At 29.3% G+C, this 20,903-nt stretch overlaps 3 protein-coding genes and 1 long non-coding RNA gene across 5 annotated transcripts; 2 read left to right on the top strand and 2 right to left on the bottom strand.

Annotated features, from left to right (window-relative positions):
* Positions 1 to 2,411: 2,411 nt before the first annotated feature.
* LOC109790461 (uncharacterized) lies at positions 2,412 to 6,189 on the bottom strand. Of its 2 annotated transcripts, XM_020349616.3 has the most exons (8): positions 5,838 to 6,174; positions 5,424 to 5,676; positions 5,271 to 5,335; positions 5,130 to 5,194; positions 4,570 to 4,656; positions 4,366 to 4,496; positions 3,542 to 3,647; positions 2,412 to 2,793 (listed from the first exon to the last, which is right to left on the bottom strand). In XM_020349616.3, exons 1-8 carry the CDS (start codon positions 6,044 to 6,046, stop codon positions 2,549 to 2,551), a joined length of 1,161 nt encoding a protein of 386 aa, XP_020205205.1. In that variant the 5' UTR covers positions 6,047 to 6,174; the 3' UTR covers positions 2,412 to 2,548. The 2 variants fall into 2 exon arrangements, with proteins under 2 accessions (XP_020205205.1, XP_029125506.1); XM_029269673.2 differs by lacking the exon at positions 2,412 to 2,793 and having other exon boundaries at positions 4,385 to 4,496; positions 5,838 to 6,189.
* A 1,594-nt stretch (positions 6,190 to 7,783) lies between these two features.
* LOC145958154 (putative mitochondrial protein AtMg00310) lies at positions 7,784 to 8,774 on the bottom strand. Its single transcript, XM_083074639.1, has 2 exons — positions 7,956 to 8,774; positions 7,784 to 7,801 (listed from the first exon to the last, which is right to left on the bottom strand). The coding sequence occupies exons 1-2, from the start codon at positions 8,772 to 8,774 to the stop codon at positions 7,784 to 7,786; spliced, it is 837 nt and encodes a 278-aa protein (XP_082930765.1).
* A 2,808-nt stretch (positions 8,775 to 11,582) lies between these two features.
* LOC145957780 (uncharacterized) lies at positions 11,583 to 12,354 on the top strand. The gene is made up of 2 exons (XR_014433776.1): positions 11,583 to 11,865; positions 11,978 to 12,354. It is a non-coding gene; the product is annotated as an uncharacterized LOC145957780 (long non-coding RNA).
* A 1,652-nt stretch (positions 12,355 to 14,006) lies between these two features.
* Positions 14,007 to 19,574, top strand: EER5 (proteasome family protein). Its single transcript, XM_029269671.2, has 12 exons — positions 14,007 to 14,408; positions 14,490 to 14,583; positions 14,681 to 14,770; positions 15,386 to 15,451; positions 15,695 to 15,784; positions 16,033 to 16,089; positions 16,682 to 16,743; positions 17,183 to 17,270; positions 18,337 to 18,413; positions 18,508 to 18,582; positions 18,701 to 18,806; positions 18,928 to 19,574. Exons 1-12 carry the CDS (start codon positions 14,104 to 14,106, stop codon positions 19,057 to 19,059), a joined length of 1,242 nt encoding a protein of 413 aa, XP_029125504.1. The 5' UTR covers positions 14,007 to 14,103; the 3' UTR covers positions 19,060 to 19,574.
* The last annotated feature ends 1,329 nt before the right edge of the window (positions 19,575 to 20,903 follow it).

Consider the following 20,903-nt stretch of genomic DNA (forward strand, 5'->3'; position numbering starts at 1 on the left):
TGGTCTTTTTCTATTTTGAAGTAACGTTTATTGGTAGTGAAACACCTGGTGCTTTTTGGTTAAAATAATCTTGGATAAAAAAATTATCTAAATATATTTAGATAATTGTCACAAATGAGATTTGAATATCTATATAAAATTTTAAATATAGTGGAATACTGGATAATTATTTGATAGATCAGAGATGACATAATAAACTATATCCAAATATATTCACGAATAAAAACCACCATAAGTTGTAAATAAATAATTAAATAATAAAGTAAATATAGATAATAAAATATTTGTATCGATTTTAAAATATTAAAAATACTTTTAATTACTATATATAAAATAAATTGATTTTTATTATAAAATATATGTCAAAGTGTTTCGGTACCATATGGTTTCATACGGCGCGCTAAGGTATTTTAACCACCCACTCAACCATCTCGTGAGTTTATAATTAAACTAATAAAGAGAAAAATAATTATAAATATCAAATTTATTACAATAAAAATGCTTTATGTATACCAATAAATGAATTAGCGTTAGATGAATTACTTTTTATGCAAATAAAATAGGCTAAATTGTTTTTTTTAATTCACAATTTTATCCTTCTATTTTAAAATAATGACGATTAATTATCATATTTTTAAAAATATAAAATTTTGATTTTCATGGATATTTATTATTTGTTAATCATTATTTTTTTATATTATTTAATAAATTGTCACCATTTAAATGATGTGACATATATAAAAAAAATAAAAACTAATCTTAAAAAAATTGTTCATATATATTTTAACGAGTGATTGATATTTATTTTATTAATAAATTTTTTTTAAACTTTTTTATTTCCAAGTATCATATTATTAAATGTCGCATTCCTTAAATATAAATAAATACATTTCAATTTAATAGGAGAATTAAAATTTTGTATTTTTTTAAATTAAAATGACAAAAGGCTTATATTTTAAAATAAATAAACTAAAATTACATATTAACAAAAATAAAATGACCAAAAATACAATTTAGTCAATAAAAATATAAATAGAGACACAAAGTACATTAATCTCGCTAATAAATGACAATAAAAATATGATTACATAATCTTGAAATTATTCTTACTCTATATATAAAAATCATAATAGTTATCTAGAAAATATTTTTAAGAGTTATTTTTTAATGAAATCAATTTTATAAAATTTTCTTAAATCACTTTTGACCTATCTCTTATGTTTTATTTCTAATTTATATTTTAATATTTTTAAAATAAATTATTAATTGTTACAAATATTCTCATGTCATAATATAAAGTGTTCATAAATCAAAACTATAATTTGATTGATAAAAAAAAACATGTATTTATTATAATTTTAATCACTTTAGTATGTATATAAATTAGAATAATTCACTCTATAGAAAACATACTCCTCATTTTTTATGAGTTCATGAAAGAACAAGTTTTACTTTCTTTTAAAAATGATAAAATAAGTCACGACTTGTAGGTCAACCCACTAGTCCATAAAAAATTGGTGGTCTTACTAACTAACCTAGTCTGTCAAGTTAACAAACCAAATGACATGTCAGAGCAAATTGATCCACCAACTCACCTAAATTTTATTTATTACTTTTAATATTAAGTTTAATTAAATCACATCATATTTATTATGTTTGTAATATGTGATTTGTTGTACATTTGATTTATTTTATTATTATTTTTTTTGCAATAAATTTTTTAAAAGAACTATTAATATTATAATAATATACCTATTTTTTTATGCATCAAATTTTATATTTAGTATGCGTTAAATCAAATCAAATTTTATATTTATTTTATTATTTAGATACATTAATTTATATGAATCATTTAAATATTAAAAACAAATATACGAAAAGAAGTATTTAAAATAAATATATAAACTTCTCGTCTTGAAGTGGAGGCTCATATTTCACTAGTAACGACATTGTTTACTGGTTTCGCTGTAATCTCATGCGCAAGCATGGAGTTTATTTTGCTATATGTGGCTGGTTTATTTGGAGAGCCAAAACTGAGGAAGTTTTCAATGACGAGGTGGTCTCTTTGCTTCATTATTAATTTATTACCAATCAGATTTTATTTGATTTACTTACTTCTGTATTTTCAACGACATTAAGTACAGGTAAGGTCAAAGGTGAACTCCTCCAGTCCTCCTTACGTTTTGAAATTGAACATAGTTGGTAGCTCCTTGGACAACCATTCTGGTTTTGGAGGGGTGATTTGTGATTGAGACTGACTCGCATATGGCCTTTGGCTTGATAATGAATAATGAAAACACTTATCATCTTTATTTTTCTCAATTACAGAAAATTCGTGAGTTTATGTGCTTTACATGGAATGTCAAGTTACAATTAAGATAAAGAATGTTAAAATAACTTGAATATAAAGGTTTGGAAAAATAAATTAACTCGATAATATAAGAGTAAAGTAAGAATTAATGAGTTATAATATATCACATGTCAAATATAAATTTAGCCTGTATGCCCCAAATTTTCAAATTACAGCAATGTAAGTAATATTTACGTGTTAAGACATTCCTAACACCTTTTCCTTGTGCGGGGAATTACTGTTGTTGCTTTTGCTATGAGGAGCATGTCTTGATACAGCTTGCTTCCATATAAGATTAACATATTCCGGATGATCGACAAAAGGATTACGATTATGCTGATAAAATTTGCATATCCTTTCATTTCTCAGTTTTTCTTCCCTCGAAGGCGGATCAACTTCATTCCATTTTAATAAAGTGGAAAGAAGTCCCATCTCCCTGTTTTCTGCAGTAAAAATATAGTATTATTTTCATTAAGGTGACATCAGCTTCAACTGAAACAAAAGTAATAAAAGCTGGAGTGCATTAATTAGGTTGCAAAATCATGAGAATCAATTCAGAAGTTATTTTCTACAACTCTACTTAATACTCCTGCCGTATGATGGCATTAGTAAATCAAAACCAATGAAAAAAGTTTTATGCAGTTGCAGTGTTCAAAAGAATAACAAACTAAACATCAGAGCAATCCTTAGTCTTAAGCTCATTTCATGTCCACTTTTACATTGCAGAGTAATACAATATTCAAAATTAAACCTTTAAAAGTGTTAATAATATACCATAAAAATATTGTCATGAAGAATCAATTATTTAAAGTGTTAATAATATACCATAAAAATATTGTCATGAAGAATCAATTATTTAGATGCAGAGTAATGCAATAATCAAAATTAAACCTTTAAATGAAAAGTGTTTTAAAATGTACCATAAAACAATTGTCATGAAGAATCAATTATTTAGATGCCAGGCTTAAAAGATTCGTGCATCTATGAGACTACGACTAAACATGTGCGTTATATGATAAAATTACTGTTAGAAGAAATATATAACATCAAGTTATAAAATTAATCGTTCCATAAAAGCAAGATAATTTGATCAACACGTGTAAGGCGTGTATATTCCCCCTTGGGGTTTGCGTTCAAAATCCAAATAGGAGTGTTGAATGAGAACATCAATAATTCAAGTGTTAAACCTACCAACGTTTGGGGCATCCGAGAGGCGAAGGCCTGGACTTCCCCCTGGTTGTTGGAACCCATAACAGACTGCCATGTACATTAATGCCCTTGCTATATCGCCTCTAACCTGAGGTTAGTTTAAGTTCAACAAATATATATGGAGGTAACATCTCAAACAACGATTGAACAAAAACTAAATTAATTGTCCATGAGAAGAAACATCAGAGCTAATTATAAATAGATGGAGTACAGTACTGAGACTTTCAGTTTCACCATCTATCCTGATTCCTTTAACAGCTGTTACTGGTTTGTAGTGTACAAGTTACTAGTGAAAATCAGCTAAAACCCTAAATTAAAACAATTTGAATACAAACTTAAGGTCATAAGCTTAGTCCAGATTCTAGAGTAAAATGCTCCACCCCAGTCCAATACACCTTTAACCAAAATAACCCTCAGGTGACATAATTATAACAGCAATCCTTAATGGCTAAATCCTAAAATTTGGACACATAACCATACTCATACTCATAAGTCATAACCACAATCTTGACTAATTACATTACACCTGTCCTAAACTTCAAATTCATAAAATAACTTATGATAATTTCAAATAACCTTTAAGAACTTCTCCATATTTTGCCTCTCAAAGAAATGACTTGACTTGAAAATCATTAAAAATCTCCCAACTTAACAGTGGGCAGGAGAACCCAAATTATAAATTAACATATGACAGAACTACTAAGCCAGATATGAGATATCCATCAAATTTCAAGCATGATTACCAATCAGTTATAAGGCTTTGAAAATTATAATTAAAAACAAAAACAAATGACAAAAAAGAAGACCTGCATAGGTGGTGCCCACCTCTCCTTGTCTGCTTCAGTGTCCAAAGCAGCTTCTTTGTTAGCTGGCCTCAAACATTTGGTTGAGCTAGTAACACATTCACCATAGTACTTGTTCCCCCTTGATGAATTGACTGAGATATACTTGTAACATGAACTGAAATTGCAAACTTTACTAGTCAAATGTCGAGCAGTTGTTTTTCTTACCATTTACATCAGCAGGGCGAATGTTGTGTAAATCAGTCAAAGATGGACCATTAGTCAGTCCATAAGAACGAGGCCATAGATGCTCCCCTGTAAAAAAAGTATATAAATAAGTGAATCTCTCACTCTCGGTGTGGGTCCCATAAACTTAACCTTAATCCTGCTACAATACAAGATACCCTAGGCAAAATATAAAAGTCTCTCTTCCATCCCATTATATGATTAACCTTCTTTATTATATCTACATTCATTCTGGTTCATGGACTGTCATTGAACTAGTGTTTGAAACAAGTTTCATAAACAGTTGGGCAGTACATAAGACTTGAAAGGTTAAGCACAAATTTTTGCAGATTTGGAATGACCTAACGAGATTAAATACAGTATGTTTCCTTACTAAATACACATTGCATTTTCTCCCTATAGTTACAAATATGAACAGACAACGCGCATACTACAAAAAGGTGGAAAAAAAAATTGAAAAATCATATGATAATTAAGTCTAGTGAGAAACTAACATCCAAATCATGGAAAGTCCAACAAATTCATTAGTTGACTTGACTCACTATTCCATCCCTGCGGTTTTCCTGATAACCTTTTGGGGACAACTCTCAAGGAGTATATTTCAACTCTGCACAATGCATACATATCACAATCATTAGATATATATATAAGCTAATATGATCAAAAGCACGGCAAGTTCATACATTCCTGATGAAGCTTGTGGATTATCAACATCAGCAGCATCAAGAACCTTGAGGGCATCCCACACCTGTTAACTACACAAACATTTCAGGTTGTACTAGATTTAAATCAAAATTGATGAAGCTTGAAGCATGCATATTTAAACCACGTATGACCTCTCTGTAGGACAAGGAACGATGTGGGGCAATGATGCTATTCAATTGTCTCTTGAGTGCTTCGCCTCTTAATCTTAAATTCTTCACGGGAGAATAGTAATTGCTAATATTCTCACAAGCATAAGTAGAAGGAGTTGGATAATCAGATGCTGCAGCTACGAGACTGAGAGATAGCAAGTAAAAGGAGATAATTCTAGAAAGCCGTCTCCATGAGAAATCAAAACATGTTAGCCACATTCGTTCCCTCAAAGCCCTAAAAAATGGGAATAGCACTTAGCTTCTCAAATAACAACCACAACACAAATTATTTTATCTAGATAATTAAGGAAGACGAAAACAAAAAGCTTCTATATCCGTTTAGTTATGAACTAATTTTCATGTGAATAGAAACATGGATCATAGGGCGACACTTACGACGTAAAAGGAGGCACATGCCTCTCATCGATGTTACTAGAAATCGAAGTCGGCGGTTTTTGACGGCTTGCATGGGCGGCACAACCGCGGCAGCGCGGCGGCGATGTTGGTCTTGCGCGTAGGTGAAGTTGGAGTGTTGCGATTCCCGGCGAGTGCGAGCGGCATGAAAAGAATGGGGTTGGCATCAGCTCATTTGTGCCTAACCTCATATTTGCAACGAATGAATAAGCCACTGCATTATCTGCAATACAATAGAGGTGAGTTTTCTTTTTCTAATTTCTATGGTGAAAATGCATTTCAGAATGCACCACCATTTTGGTTTAAAAGAATCAAACTGGTTGGGCAGGGACAGATATAGAAAAAGATGACAAATAAATTATTCATCTAATAGATTATGTGATTTCACAAGAAAAGAAAAATAAACAGAAATGTTAAGTATACTTACATGTTTAAAAATAAGAAGAAAAATAATAAAATCTTATAAACCAAATAAATTTATTATAAGAATAAAATAAAAATAACTAGATCAAATTATTATTATCATAAAAACTTATATATAGTTTTAAAAAAATTTATGGCATGTTTATATATGTTCAAGGTATATATTTTTACTTATTCTCATATCTACATGTCGAAATCAAATCTTATATATTTAAATAATAACACATAAATTATATGAAAATATTTTTTGGAGCTTTTTTAAACAAAAATATTTTTTTAAAAATTCTTTTTTTATAAAAAAAATTGTAGAGATTATTTAATTTTTTTATATAATTTAATTTTTATTTATCATATTGATTTATAAATTAAAATTTAATATTTTAAAATAAATTATTAATAATTTTAAAATAATCTTACATTATAATATAGATTATTTATTGTATATAAAAATGTATTTATATATCTAAAAATATTTAGTTATACAAATTTTAAATATAAATTATATATAATAAAATATAATATATATATATATATATAATTTATTATATATTATATTTATATGTAAAAAAATATATTTATACATTACAAAATTAAAATATTAGTATACATAAAAGCAAGTCGCAGTTACTTCAGAGTGAATTGCGCCAAGGTTCTTCAACGCCCACCCAAACGCGTTATTACTTAAGTAAACACTAAACAATTAAAATAAAAAAAAATTGTTTTTTAATTATATTAATATAGATTATAATTTGACTATTTCAAAATATGATATATCATAAATAATAATTAAAAAGATTAAATATGTAGAAAAATTTAAAAACAACTTTGCATGGTTTATTTAAAATAATAATAAAAATCTAATTTGAGGAATAAATTATCATTAACTTTTTTATTAGTATAAGTTATCATTATCGATATATATAACAGAGAGAAATAGATATTTAATGTCTCTCTATTTCTTATAAAAATATATATAATAATAAAGATAATATAATAGGTGTTATTATAAGAGAGTGAGAAATTTGTATGGAAATTTTGTGAGAAACTTATGGTGGAGTAGAAAAAGAGAAAAATGAAATTAAATAAAAGAAAATAATGAAAAAATGTTATAGAGATAAAATTGTTCAAAAGTTTTTTTTTTTTTTATAAGCAAAAGAATTAGATTAAAAGGAGTACAAGGGGTACTCCAACCCATTACAGAAGATTTCAAAACCTAATAAAAAATTACGAAATACACAAACGTGGGCTAAAATACCAATTAGAGTAACTAAAAGAACAACCAGGGACAAAACTTTTAATCCACTTCCATGACCGCATTTTAATATTGTCCAACACTTCCTTGCAATCCATTACACCTTGCTGGAAAATTATACCATTCCGATGAAGCCATAGTGACCAAATTACAGACACCCAGACCACTTTAAAACACTGCTTGGATTTTTTATAAATACCAAGATTCGTCCAATATAGATAGAGAGAAGTTAGGGAATTTGGAAGGACCACCTCTACCTCCAACCAATTGGCTACAGATAACCAAATATTAAAAGCCATTGGGCACAATAGAAAGAGATGAATAGGGTCTTCTATAAATAAAGAGCAAAGAGAGCAAAGGTTATTTTCCACCTCCACACCACGAACTTGTAACAATGATTTGCAAGGGAATGCATTCATGAATACCTGCCAACAGAACATCAAGCACTTGATCGGAGCCTTGCATTTCCAAAGACTTTTTGTGACTAGAATAAAATCTAAAGAATATGAAAGTTCTCCACCCATCGAGTGTTGCAGCCAAGAGTACGCACTTTTCACTGAAAATACACCATCTTTATCACAAATCCATCTCCATTGATCTTGTTTAGAAGAGAAAATTTGAATTTCCTGGAGCATTTCTATTAATGTATTCACACTTCCTTCTTCATGGACAAAAGTTTCTCTTCTCCATTTAACCTGCCACAGCCATGTAGATCCCTCCCAATTACCATTATGACCCACCATTGACAACGGATCAAAAGCAAAGGAGTACAAACGAGGAAAGACATCCAACAAACGTAAACCACCTATCCACTTATCCTCCCAAAATCTGGTTGAAGACCCATCACCAATACAACGTTCAATCTTTTCATCCAACCAATAATTTCCTTGTTGGAGCACCCAAACTATATCCTTCCACCACCAAGAATCCCTCTTATCCACATTTGGAGTCTTAGGAAAGGACTCAATGCACCCATACCTACCTTGAAGAACCTTAGCCCATATCGTTCTTGGAGAGATCATACACCTCCACACCCACTTCCCCAATAGTGCCCAATTGAACAATCTGACATCCTTGATTCCTAGTCCACCCTTATCTTTTGACTTACATACCGTTTCCCATTTTACCCAAGGTATCTTTGATCCATCTTTGACACCTCTCCATAAGAAGTCACGTTGGATGGCCACAATTTCCTTAATCACCGAGTTCGGAGCTTTAAAGAATGACAAAAAATGGATGGGCATTGCGTTCAAAACTGCATTAATTAAGGTTACCCTCCCCCCAATTGACAAATACCTATGCTTCCAAGAGGATAGTCGTTTACGTAAGCCATCCAATATCGGTCTCCAAGTAGCCAACTTCCTAGGGTTTGCTCCAAGAGGTAATCCCAAATGCTTAAACGGTAGTTGACCCAACTTACAATGCAAAAAAGAAGCCGCCAACTCAGTAAAATCTTCCCCGGAGTGAACTTAAAAGTATATAAAAAGTTGTGTATACTTAAAGGGGTATCTCCTTTGTTACTAATATAAAAAATATAAGTATATAAAAATTAATTAAATTACTTAAAAGTGTAATTTTTCTTAGAGTTGTTTTACTGAATAATTTACAAATTATATTGAATTTTAATTATTTAATCATTAAATTGATATATTTTAATAAATATATCAATGTTATAAGATTTAAAAATTATTTAATACATTATTTTATTGATTTAAAAATTCAAACTGGTGTATATTCAAAATATATATTATATATTAATTTTAATATATATATATATATATATATATATATTTGAATTGATATTTAAAAATAAATAAAAGTATTTTTTATAACAAAATGATTTCGTATTATATATGAAATATCTTTTAATTTTATATCTGTATCAGTACATTAATAACAATTTAAACTTACCTAAAAACTATACAAATTCAAAATAAATTTATATATTAAATAATTTAAAATATAAAAGAAAATTTTGAAACATTTTATTATAATTTATTTAAAACAATAATCAATGTCATAAATTCAATAATAGATTATTAATTTATTACTACGTATTATTTATTTACACACATATATATATATATATATATATATATATATATATATATAATCTTTTAATGTATTTAAAATAATAAGGAATCAAAAGTCGTATTATTGAAGTTTGATTTCTTATGTACCAAGACTTAAACATGTACCAAAATTTGAATTATAACTTAAACACAAACTTGTGATTAAATTTACTATTTTATCTCATACATAGTGATTTTATTAAAATGAGTTATATCTCTTTTTTAGAAAAAACAAATTAAGAGTGTGATTTAAGGGATAAATTATAATTATCCTTTTACTGTATTCTTATTCTTATTCTTATTACTATTTACATACAAAAGTCATACACGCATATTAATCGAATTTTGTATTATATTAATATATATTTGACTTGTTATTTTTTAAAAGTGTTTTCAAATAAATATTAATTAAATAATAAAATTGGTTTCGTATTATATAAGAAATATATTCTTTATTTATATATTTGTATAAGTGTTACTTTATTTACATTAAATGCTATATTAAAATTTTATCTCAAAGCTTGAAAAATTAAAATTAATTTTTGCGTTAAAGATTTTTTAATTTATTTAAAATAATAATAAACTTGAAAAATTAAAAGATATATTATTATTATTCTTTAATTATTATTATTAAAGAAAGAGTGTATTTAATAAAAACGTATCTTATTATAATATTTTTTCAATCTCACGTCAAGTGTTGTATTTGAAAAAAATAAGTTTCAAAGTGTCATATTAATTTTTTAATGTAATATTAATTATCTCTCTTTTATTTATATCCCTTCGTAATATTTTTAAAAAATATTCTGTATTGCATCGTTTTTAACAAATTAAACTAATCATTAGGTTGAATTTGTAAAATAATTTATTTTCTTTTATCTATTTATTAATTTTTTAATGATCCGTATAAAATAATTTAAGATAACATTTATAATTAAATAAGATGAGTAAATGGAAGAATAAAATAATAATTTTTAGAGTATAGATAAAAATAAGTAATAATTGAAATTAAAACTCAGTTATAAACACTTACTCGTATTATATTATGAACTTGTGTATATTATCATAATAATATAATATATATTTGAAGAAAAATTTTAGTAATATTGTTTTTATTATTAGATAATTTATTGAAATTTTTTGCATACCATTTAGTGACACTCTTTCCTCTCTTGATTTGTTAGTAAGATCCACTAAAAATTGTGATTTACGACTAATAATAAAGTAAGTATTAGTAAGATAATAGTACAGTATTGCTAATATTTTTTCTGTATTTAAATTATCAATAATAATAATTGATTCAAGTGAAATAAAACTCAGATTTTTTAAGCAAAGTGTTAATTAAAATACTTGTAATATGTGATTAATACTTATTAAAAGTGGTTAATCTACTTAATGGGATTGATGAGTATTATTGTATTGATAACATATCTTTTAACACATTGTTTTAATACACTTACTTTTATTGGTTAAAACTATAAAATCATAAATAAAAAAAATAGTCATTAAATATAATATAAAATTCACTAAATTTTATGTTTTTCAACAAAATTTAACCAGTTAAAAAAATGTATTAAAAATGTGCTCTTAATATTTCTTAATAGATAACACTTATTCTGTAGAATAGATGATTTAAGGGTATAATTTTAAGAGATATAATTGATTTATTTTTTAACATACACTCTTAATATTATAAATAGGCACAATCACTTATTATACTATTATATATCACATGCATTAGATCTCATCCAGTGTTATATAACTACAGAGATGTTCGTTGTTCCTCTGTTTATCTCAATTAAAATTCGAATTAAACCGAAGTAGTTTAAATTAATTGGTTTTAAATATTATTTTTCCCTAAATTTGAACCAACAAATTGAAATCAACCCGAACCGAAAATCTCGTGTAAATGTGGACCGTTTAGGAGTCGAGGTCGAACCACTATTTATTACATGGCGATATCATTCACAGAAAAAGTGGGAAGAGTAGACACAACACAAGACATAGAAAACCACATCATAGTATTGGCAGTGAAACCAATACGAGACGCTTGGCACCTCCGTCAACCAACGCGTTACGGTTTTGATGCTTCCTTTTTTTTCCTACTTAAATGTCCTATCTACGCACACAAGTTTGATTCACATGTCCTAGTCTCATTCTATACCTCGTCTCTGTTGGCGCAACTTCGCTTCACGCATGGATTGGTGGCATAAGATCAAGAAAACTTGGTCTGCACTCGTCACCCGTATCAAGCTTCGCAAATCTAGTGGGTCCACTCTTCCTCACCTTCTATCCTTTCTTTATTTTTATTTAACATCATAGCCATTGTTTTCATGTAATTTAATAAATTGTTATTATTTTCCTTTCGGGGGGTCAAGTTGGTCGTGCTGCGGAAAGCCCCAACAATTGTGACGGAATTAGTGATGGGATGTTGAAGCTTCGAGATGATGTGCAAATGTGTGGGTCCAAAGATGTTGAGGTGATGTGGAACATGTTGAGCTTAAGTCTACAACATGAGCAAATGGAAGCAACAACAGCCTCCAATGAAGCTAAATTTCGCAAGCGTAGTTGCAAGCAAAGATCAGTTTTGAAGGGTTTCGTTTTGGAGCAACCATAACAGCCAATAAATTAAATGGTAAATTTTTGCTGTGAAATGTGAATGTGAATGTGATTGTCTCCTACATGTATAATAATAATGACATAGTCAATGTAATAAATTAATTATGAAAATAGTAATATAAGTTAATGTTGAGTTCCTTTGCACCGCCCATAATTGTTGTTTTGGTACGTTATATGATAAAGGTAATTGTTCTTTTTGTCCCTGTACGCGCAAATAAGGAAAAGAAAAGATGCATCTCCCATGAACCTCGAAAGATACTTGGGCACACAGTATTTCGTTTCGACTTTTCTTTATTAACAGAAATAAAAATGGCTTTATATTATCCTATTAGGCATTTCATTCATGTATCCCTCTCCCAAACTTTCAACTTCGAAAAGTTATAGACATTTCATTCATGTTAGAAAAATTATAATCATAAATGAAAAGTTTTTATCGTTCCAACTTTGAAATACACACTATAATATACTTTTACAAATATATGATATTTTTTTATCTATGTAACAAAATATAAAATAACTTGAAAATTTTGTAAGAATTTATAAATTTAATCTATTTAATAAAAGTTTTTAATTTAATGATTAAATTATTAAAATTTAATATATACTGTGAACTATAAAGAGAAATAATTATATTTTTAGAGTAACGTGATTCACATCCTAATAATAATAATGATATTATTATTATTATGTGATATGATAAAAATTGGAAAAAAGAAACGATATTTAAGGGATATGATATGCGTTAGATTAATGCCATTAATAATTAAAAAATATAAGTAATAATAAATTTCAAATCGTCAAAGATAATGCTATAAAATATTTAGCAACGATTAGGGAGGGAAAGGAAGTAATTATATAAACTTTATCCCAGATTTTCAGGGGTAGCTGAATTTAACAAGGTTTGAACAAAAAAAAAAGTCAAAGAAAGGAAGCGTTGCATTGGCAACACCGCAACAGGACTCGACGAGCACATGTAATGACATTAGTAGTAGTAAGTCAGATTACTTTCGTACAACTTGAACTAGGAATTTGCCACTTACCATAGAGGCAAGTCTTTTGCCGAAATGCCATTTTAAAATGCTTTATTAAAATAAAATTTCACTTAAAGCATCCACTAACTCACTAGTTTCAATTCTTTGCACACAACTCCCAAAGCAACATGCCGAGCCAAGCAATTGTTACCAAAATTTACTCATTGAGATAATTAATTTAAAAAAGAAAAAAGCAAAGATAATATATTAATTGGCTTGGTTAAGTGATAAAGCAAAATAACATTAACTAATGTAATTAAGGATCAATTCTTGCTAATCACCATTTTAACATGTTTTACTAAAATAAAATTTTACTTGGTGCCTACCAATCCACCAACCTCAACTCCTTGCACAAAAGAAACTAGAATATAAAAAATAAAGTAGCTAATACAAGACAAGCTTTATTAGTACAAAAAAAAGTACAAAAGTGAATTGCATATGAGAATATGGTCATTCTAGAAGGAAAAAAAGGTTAGGTTGGTGGGTGTTGACATTTAGTTAAATTGCATTCTAATGTTTCCTTTGTTATCCAATATGTGTTTTCTCAAGTTGTTTCTTTGATAACCATTTGTTGCAAGAACCATTTTTCACACAAAAAACTTGAATGATAACACTCATTAATTTCTCATTTTTAATTAATATTAAATGACAATCTTAAGTGAAATCCACAAATGTTTATTGTTTTTAGTATCATGTTCACAATTTAGGCTAATGGGCCGGTTCTTATCTATTGTGGTCCATAATGAGTAAATGGGGGAAGCTAAAGGATATTGGGCCTAAGGAGTGAAGTTTGGCGGCGCTGAGAAGAGAGGATTTGGCATTGCAGAGTGTAAGAGGGGAAGTTGAAATCAGCGATGGCGTACATGAGCATGGGAGAAGCGCACAGAAGGATCACGGAGTTTCTGAATCGCTTCTCCGACGCCGTTTCATCCCAAGACGGACCTTCCTTCAAGTCCCTCTTCGCTCTCTCTTCCAATTCCCCATTCCTTCTCTCTCTCGCCGACGCTCTCAACCTCTTCCAAGACGCCACCAGACTCATCAACCAATCCGATAACTATTCTCACTTCGCCGACATCCTCCTTCCTCTCTTCCGATCCATCCAAAACTACAGACAGGGCAACTTGCTCGAAGCATACAACGCTTTCGAAAAAACCGCCAAGTAATTCCACTCTTTCTCCCTTTCTTCTTCTTCTTCTTGTTATTTCAATTCACTACAATTCCTTAAAACGGTGGAGTTCAGTGCGTTTATCCAGGAGTTTCGCAATTGGGAATCCGCTTGGGCTCTCGAAACTTTGTACGTCATTGTTTACGATATTAGGGTTCTCGCCGAGAAGGTATTATTTATTATCTATCATGTTCAGCTAATTTCTTTTTATTTTCCCCCCTCTCTGGAAGTTTGGCTTGACTCTGTTTTTTTCTTTTCGATTTTAGGCTGATAGAGAATTGGCTTCGAATGGGAAATCTCCGGAGAAGTTGAAAGGCGCTGGTTCTGTCCTTATGAAAGTTTTTGGCACCCTTGCGGTATGTCAATATTTCGATTCAGTTTAATTTGAAATCTAATTATGCATTTTGAATTTAGTTTTTTTTTTTTTTTTTTCCAATGGCGACAAGACAAGGTTGGAACCAATCTGAAAACCAATTTATGGTATTAAACACACAGGATGATTTTAGCTAGCTTTAGTACTTTACTTCTACTCTTCTATCTAATTTTGCTGGTTTTTATACATATTTCCACAAAAAATGTCCTAATGCATTTTCTTCCCCTCTCGAACTGGATGGAAGAAATGACTGGATTAAAACTGACCGAACACCTGAGATTTAGCAGTTGAGGACCTCCAAATTAAACATTAAAAATATTTTATTATAATTTTCTCTCTTTACGGTCTAAAATTTGGCCATTTTTGAACCTAATTGTTTTTCTAGGACTTGCAGGACAAATTGTTTCTGTGTCTACCTATTCTTCTACATACTTTGGATGAAAGAAAAATTTCTAATTATATGAATCCTTTAAAAAAAAAACTGTCCATGCTTTGTGTTTTCATTGTGCAACATATATTTCTATGCTGCTGACTGCGATAAGTTAAATGTGGAGTTTGGCTTACAGAGGTACTCAACTGACTTGTAACTGTATTCTAGGGGAAAGGCTCTAAGCGTGTTGGAGCGTTATATGTAACTTGTCAGTTATTCAAGATTTACTTTAAGGTATTTGTTGCTGCTTTTACTTCTGTTGTTGGTGATTCATACTTTCATAGTGCTCTATTTATGATCTCATTTGTTGATATGCAATGACACTTTTCAGAACTTGTAGATTGGAGTTAATCATTTGTATGACTTGTTTATTGGAATCAGAGAATGTTGGTTACTGCCTAGGACAGAGATAAAAATGACATTTGTGGTTGAAAATTTAAATTAGAATTTGATTTTTATTCTGTTAATGTCTTGCAGCTTGGCACAGTTCACCTTTGCCGCAGTGTAATAAGAAGCATTGAAACTGCACGGATATTTGATTTTGAGGAATTTCCCAAAAGAGACAAGGTTAGAGTTGGATTAATTTATACAAGTTTATGTCTGTTAGTTTAAGGATTTTTATCCTGTCAACAAATTAGAAATCACTTTTGGTATGACTTTCAAAGTAATTATTATGAATGTCAATAACTTTACTGTATACAGTAATCTATGATTGGGTGATACTGAAAAAATCATCTCTCTGTCAATGTATTTTAATTAAACTCTGCTTATATACATATAATATCTAGGTAATTTATCTTTATGCCATGTTTCAGGTCACTTACATGTACTATACTGGTCGTCTCGAAGTTTTCAATGAAAATTTTCCTTCTGTAAGTGATCTATATTTCTTTTATTTCAATTGATGATCTGCTTGTGTTCTGTGTTCAGACATATTTTGTAATGCATGCTAATTTTATAATTTTCTGTTGATGGCTGTGCTAATTTTATATTTTATAATTTTATAATTTTCCTATGTGGTTGCAAGCAAAAGTGAATAGAAGTGTTGTTTTTTGTTATGAAGTTTATTATAATTATTACTATTATTTTTGAAGGATATTACTCCAGTCTAGTATAATTCATTCAAAGAAAAAAGGGACAAAATCGTGAAGTAACCACATTATCACTATTTTCAAATTATTTACTTTCGGACAATTGAAAATAAATTTTTCGATAATTAAATAAAATATATCAACAGCTAAGAACTACGATAAACACATTTTCTTTCATAAACTCAAAATTTAAACAAATATGGCATGCTTGTATGTTGGTTGTTGTTGTTACTATCTCATGGGTGGTTCATCTGAATCATGTCCTATTTTACCTGAATTGTACCTATCCAGCCGTGCAACATTGAAGAATATTGAAAATATTCCTTAAGATTTTATAAAATCATTTATACAGTTTATATTTCTTACTTGACAGGCTGATTATAAATTATCATATGCTCTGAATCATTGCAACCCTCAAAGTGAAGCCAATATAAGGTTTGGTTCAGGTGTGCCAACAGTGTACATTGCATTTGCATGAAATGGGTTATTAGTAGGTTGTGTATATATTTTACTTGCAATTATACATGCACCGTAAACATGCTTATATATATATATATATTTTTATTTTATTTTTTTCTTTTCTTTTCTTTTTTGTTGGAGATGGGTAAGACTCGGCTTTAAAATTGCTTAGTGCTTCTTTTATATAGTTTATTAACTCAAACCTTTTCATATATTTATCTGTTAAATACTCTTGTTGGATCTAAGCCAATAAAAGAAATATCTATGAGTAAGATAAATGAGGTTGAAAAGCTTTGATTAAGAAAATTTATCAATTGTTCATCTCATTGTTAAAGGAAAGTAAGAAAAGAAAGCCATTTATATTATCTTTAAACGAGTATAAAGGTTTATGACTTATTGTTTTTGTTTGACATAGGATGATTCTTAAACATCTAATTCCAGTGAAGCTTTCAATAGGCATATTACCTAAACATAGTCTCCTGGAGAAGTACAATCTACTTGAGGTATCTTGGGTGCTTTATTGAGGATTTTTACTAATCCTTATTTTTCTCTTTGTTACTACGAATGTTTCTCGTCTTATATTTTTATTACTAAACTTTTCAGATCCACTAGGTGCCAACTCTGTTATGTTTCCTTGTAAACCATAACATAGTTTACTTAGCTAATTGACTAGGCTGGCTGGTGAGCTTGTTCAGACAAGTCAGAACAAAATAAATTAACATGTATTATGATTCAAGTGTCGGTTTGCAGGTCATATACCCATCAACTTCTTGATGAGAACTCTTCTTTTTTCAAGAAAAAAACTTTGAATAACCACACTATAATACTACTTCCATTCCTCTATATAAGATTGAATTACCTACTTGCCTAAGATTAAGAAAAATAGTTAATTTAGTTGATAACAATGAATTTGTTTTATTTATATATATTTTTTTAAAACTACTGTATTATTACTTCTCTTTTCTAATTTATATTCATATCTTCTAACCAATTAGAATATATGTCCTATACTATTTATCTCTCCTAATTAATACTCATATCTGTCCTAACCAAGTAGAGTGCATGCTCTTTAAATAATTTATAATTAATGCATTTTCTCAAATTAAGAGAACACACTTTAATTAAAGGTATTTTAGTTTAAAAATAATTAATATATGAGATAATATGAATTAAATCTTATATAAAGGAACAAACGATTGTTCTGAATCGGGTCTTATAAATAAGAATGAAAGTAATAAAATAATTAATATTCAAAATGTGGCCACTGTGGGACAGATGATGGTTATCATGTTTATGCTTCTACCACAATCAGTAATGATATATACTCATCTTTTAGAATCTCATGACTCCTATTTTAAGTATGGTTGTCTTTCTAGGAAATTTGGATATTTTATTCGAAGGAAAATTTTCAATAAATAAACCCTTCACATTAACCAACGGGATGAATATGTAGTATAATTTTCTTAAGAAAGTATTCGTTAGATTTATTGCCTTTGGTAGTTGGCATTTACAGTATTTACATCTTTATGTGCCTTAGAAATGCTAATAATCTGTTTTACTTTTGGACAGTATAGTAATATTGTACAAGCTCTAAGAAGGGGTGATCTTCGACTTCTTCGGGGTGCTCTCCAAGATCACGAGGACAGGTAAAGTTGCCAATCATTGTTCCATGATGAGGAATTGTTGTTGTTCCTAAATTCAATATAGGGGGCATAATTAGATTCACTTGTTTTTTTATAGGTTCTTGAGATCAGGTGTATATCTTGTCCTTGAAAAGTTAGAACTCCAAGTATACCAGAGATTAGTAAAGAAGATGTAAGTATCCAGTATCACCTTGCACCCTACTATTCCAAAGTATATTAGGATTGATAAATGACTTGGCTATTTACTGAAATCACTAGTTTCATATTATTTTTTGGTTGCGACATGGCAGTTACAACATTCAAAGGCAGAAGGACCCAAGCAAAGCTCATCAGGTGAAGTTGGAAGTTATTGTTAAAGCAATGAAATGGCTTGAAATTGATATGGACGTGGATGAGGTAATTTCTTTAATTTTCCTCGTTCTCTACTACCAATTTGTTTGTGTCTTTGAAAAATAAATGGAATGAGGATATTGCTGTTTCTGATGCATTTTTTAATTGATATATGATGCTTTTGCAGGTAGAGTGTATAATGGCCATACTGATTTATAAGAATCTTATGAAAGGTTACTTTGCCCACAAAAGCAAAGTGGTTGTATTGAGCAAGACCGACCCTTTCCCCAAGTTAAATGGAAAACCTGTCGGTTCTTAGGGACAGCGTCATTCATGATACTGAAATTTAGAGGGGCAAAGGAAAGCATGGTAATGACTGGATGATTTTGTGACAGTTTTTTCAGCCGTGAGTTTATTGTGTAGAATGTTTGAGAGTTCTCCCGAACACGTGGTCTTCAAAATATCACAGCACTGCTTCGGTTTTAAAGCAAGCTACATTATCTTGTTTAGACGATGCTAACTCTTGCAAATTGGGTAGTAGTTTAGGTTCCACTTGTGTTGTATGCCGCAAAGATGCTACCATTGGAAATAACCTGTTGAAGATACTGACCTCATTGCAATAACCTGATTCTTTTAGGCTGTGGCTACGGATCCAAGGCTATGTTGGACATACAATTGTGAATTGTGAATTTGCGATGTATGTGTATCTTGTGTTTTTGCTTTCGACTCTACATTAACATTCTTGTTTATCGGTACCAGCCTTTTTTATTTGTCTAAATAATTTCCCTGTTTCTTATTAGTTTGATAAATTATTTAGAAGTGTATTTTTGTGAATTTGTTTTTCTTATTCCTATAGTCTCTAGAATTCATTGTCCAGCTGTTGCAGTTGTATGTGTTACATGCCACTTGATATGATATTCACATTGCCTAATATATATTTTTTACGTCCAAGATCAGGATCAGATATTTTATCAAACGATAAGTAGTCATGATTCTAATGGTCCAATGAAAAAGGTGTACCATAACCTTGTTATAATTGATCGACAATATTTTTCCAATATTGTTTTGGCAGTCTTCGTATAACCTTAGGCCACTATCCGATAGGTCTTACACTTGTTTGACACAATTTAATAGCTTAACCTTGTTCTAGTGGGAGGTAAAAGTTAAAATAGATGAGTGTAAGTTAGATCATTTTATTGAAAATTTGCATTCGTAAAGGAGACATCTAAGAAAATAACCAACTTAGGATTTAGAGAACGAATATTGTCAACAGTAGCTGGATAGTACTGGTGAACATTGCTTGTGATTACAATCCTTGTCATTTTAGGATTTGGTACTTTTTCAAATTCTTGTCTAATCTGCTTGTCAATTGTCATTTACATTTTTCTTCAATCTATAAACTGCATCAATTTAGATTCCTCCAAGGCTGGAAACCTGTTATTTAAAAAAAAATTACAAAAATTTAGGGAAAGGAAACGATGTCTCTCTAATTTAAAATAGAAGTAAGTCACATAACTCAAAACACTAAATTTTATTTTATTTGACCTTTTAGAGTTCTCATAAGACTTTACTAGCATAAAGTTTCCTGAAGTCACTAAAAATTTTGCTCATTTCTAACATTATTGAGGGAAAATACTAACAACACCGACAAACTTTTTTCCCCTTATTGGGATGAATTAAATAGTAAATTTAACCAAACAATATTTTTCTATAACAAGTCATCCCATAAACGAACAATTTATCTGTTGTTATGCGAAACACTCGAACAGTTTTATGCAAGCAAATTTTGTATATGCTCTACTCAGTCAAATATACCAAAGCTTGAAAGGAGAGGGAAACCAAAAATATAAAAGATAAAACTAAAAAAGTGAAGAGTTCATGTTTTGAATGAGTATTTGATTTAAAGATTTTCAACATATCATTGATTCGTTGTCTAGTACTTATAGGGTGTCATTCTTTATCTATCATTTTATTCATAAAAGAAAAAAAATTTATATCCTTTATCAATTATGAAACCCTAATATTCATTGATGAGCGATAAATAAACAAAAGTTAGATTGAGACAAATTTTGTAGAGCATTTATTTATTCTTAGCTTTAGCTTTAAATTAGACTCTCCTCCCCATCCCTTTTCAAAGAATATATAACTATAAATTTTTAAAAA

Source organism: Cajanus cajan, chromosome 5 (assembly GCF_000230855.2).
Source record: "Cajanus cajan strain Asha chromosome 5, NIPB_CcT2T_4, whole genome shotgun sequence".
NCBI lineage: Eukaryota > Viridiplantae > Streptophyta > Magnoliopsida > Fabales > Fabaceae > Cajanus > Cajanus cajan.

What these genes read in the sequence shown, in the direction of transcription:
- LOC109790461 (XM_020349616.3), bottom strand. Translation starts at nt 6,046, where the DNA reads ATGAGGTTAGGCACAAATGAGCTGATGCCAACCCCATTCTTTTCATGC. An exon ending in AAAACCGCAGGGATGGAATA is followed by an intron (nt 4,657 to 5,129) that starts GTGAGTCAAGTC and finishes CTTTTTTTACAG; the next exon opens with GGGAGCATCTATGGCCTCGT. An exon ending in GGTGGGCACCACCTATGCAG is followed by an intron (nt 3,648 to 4,365) that starts GTCTTCTTTTTT and finishes AACTAACCTCAG; the next exon opens with GTTAGAGGCGATATAGCAAG.
- LOC145958154 (XM_083074639.1), bottom strand. Translation starts at nt 8,774, where the DNA reads ATGCCCATCCATTTTTTGTCATTCTTTAAAGCTCCGAACTCGGTGATT.
- EER5 (XM_029269671.2), top strand. Translation starts at nt 14,104, where the DNA reads ATGGCGTACATGAGCATGGGAGAAGCGCACAGAAGGATCACGGAGTTT. An exon ending in GCTTTCGAAAAAACCGCCAA is followed by an intron (nt 14,409 to 14,489) that starts GTAATTCCACTC and finishes GGTGGAGTTCAG; the next exon opens with TGCGTTTATCCAGGAGTTTC. An exon ending in CAAAGTGAAGCCAATATAAG is followed by an intron (nt 16,744 to 17,182) that starts GTTTGGTTCAGG and finishes TGTTTGACATAG; the next exon opens with GATGATTCTTAAACATCTAA.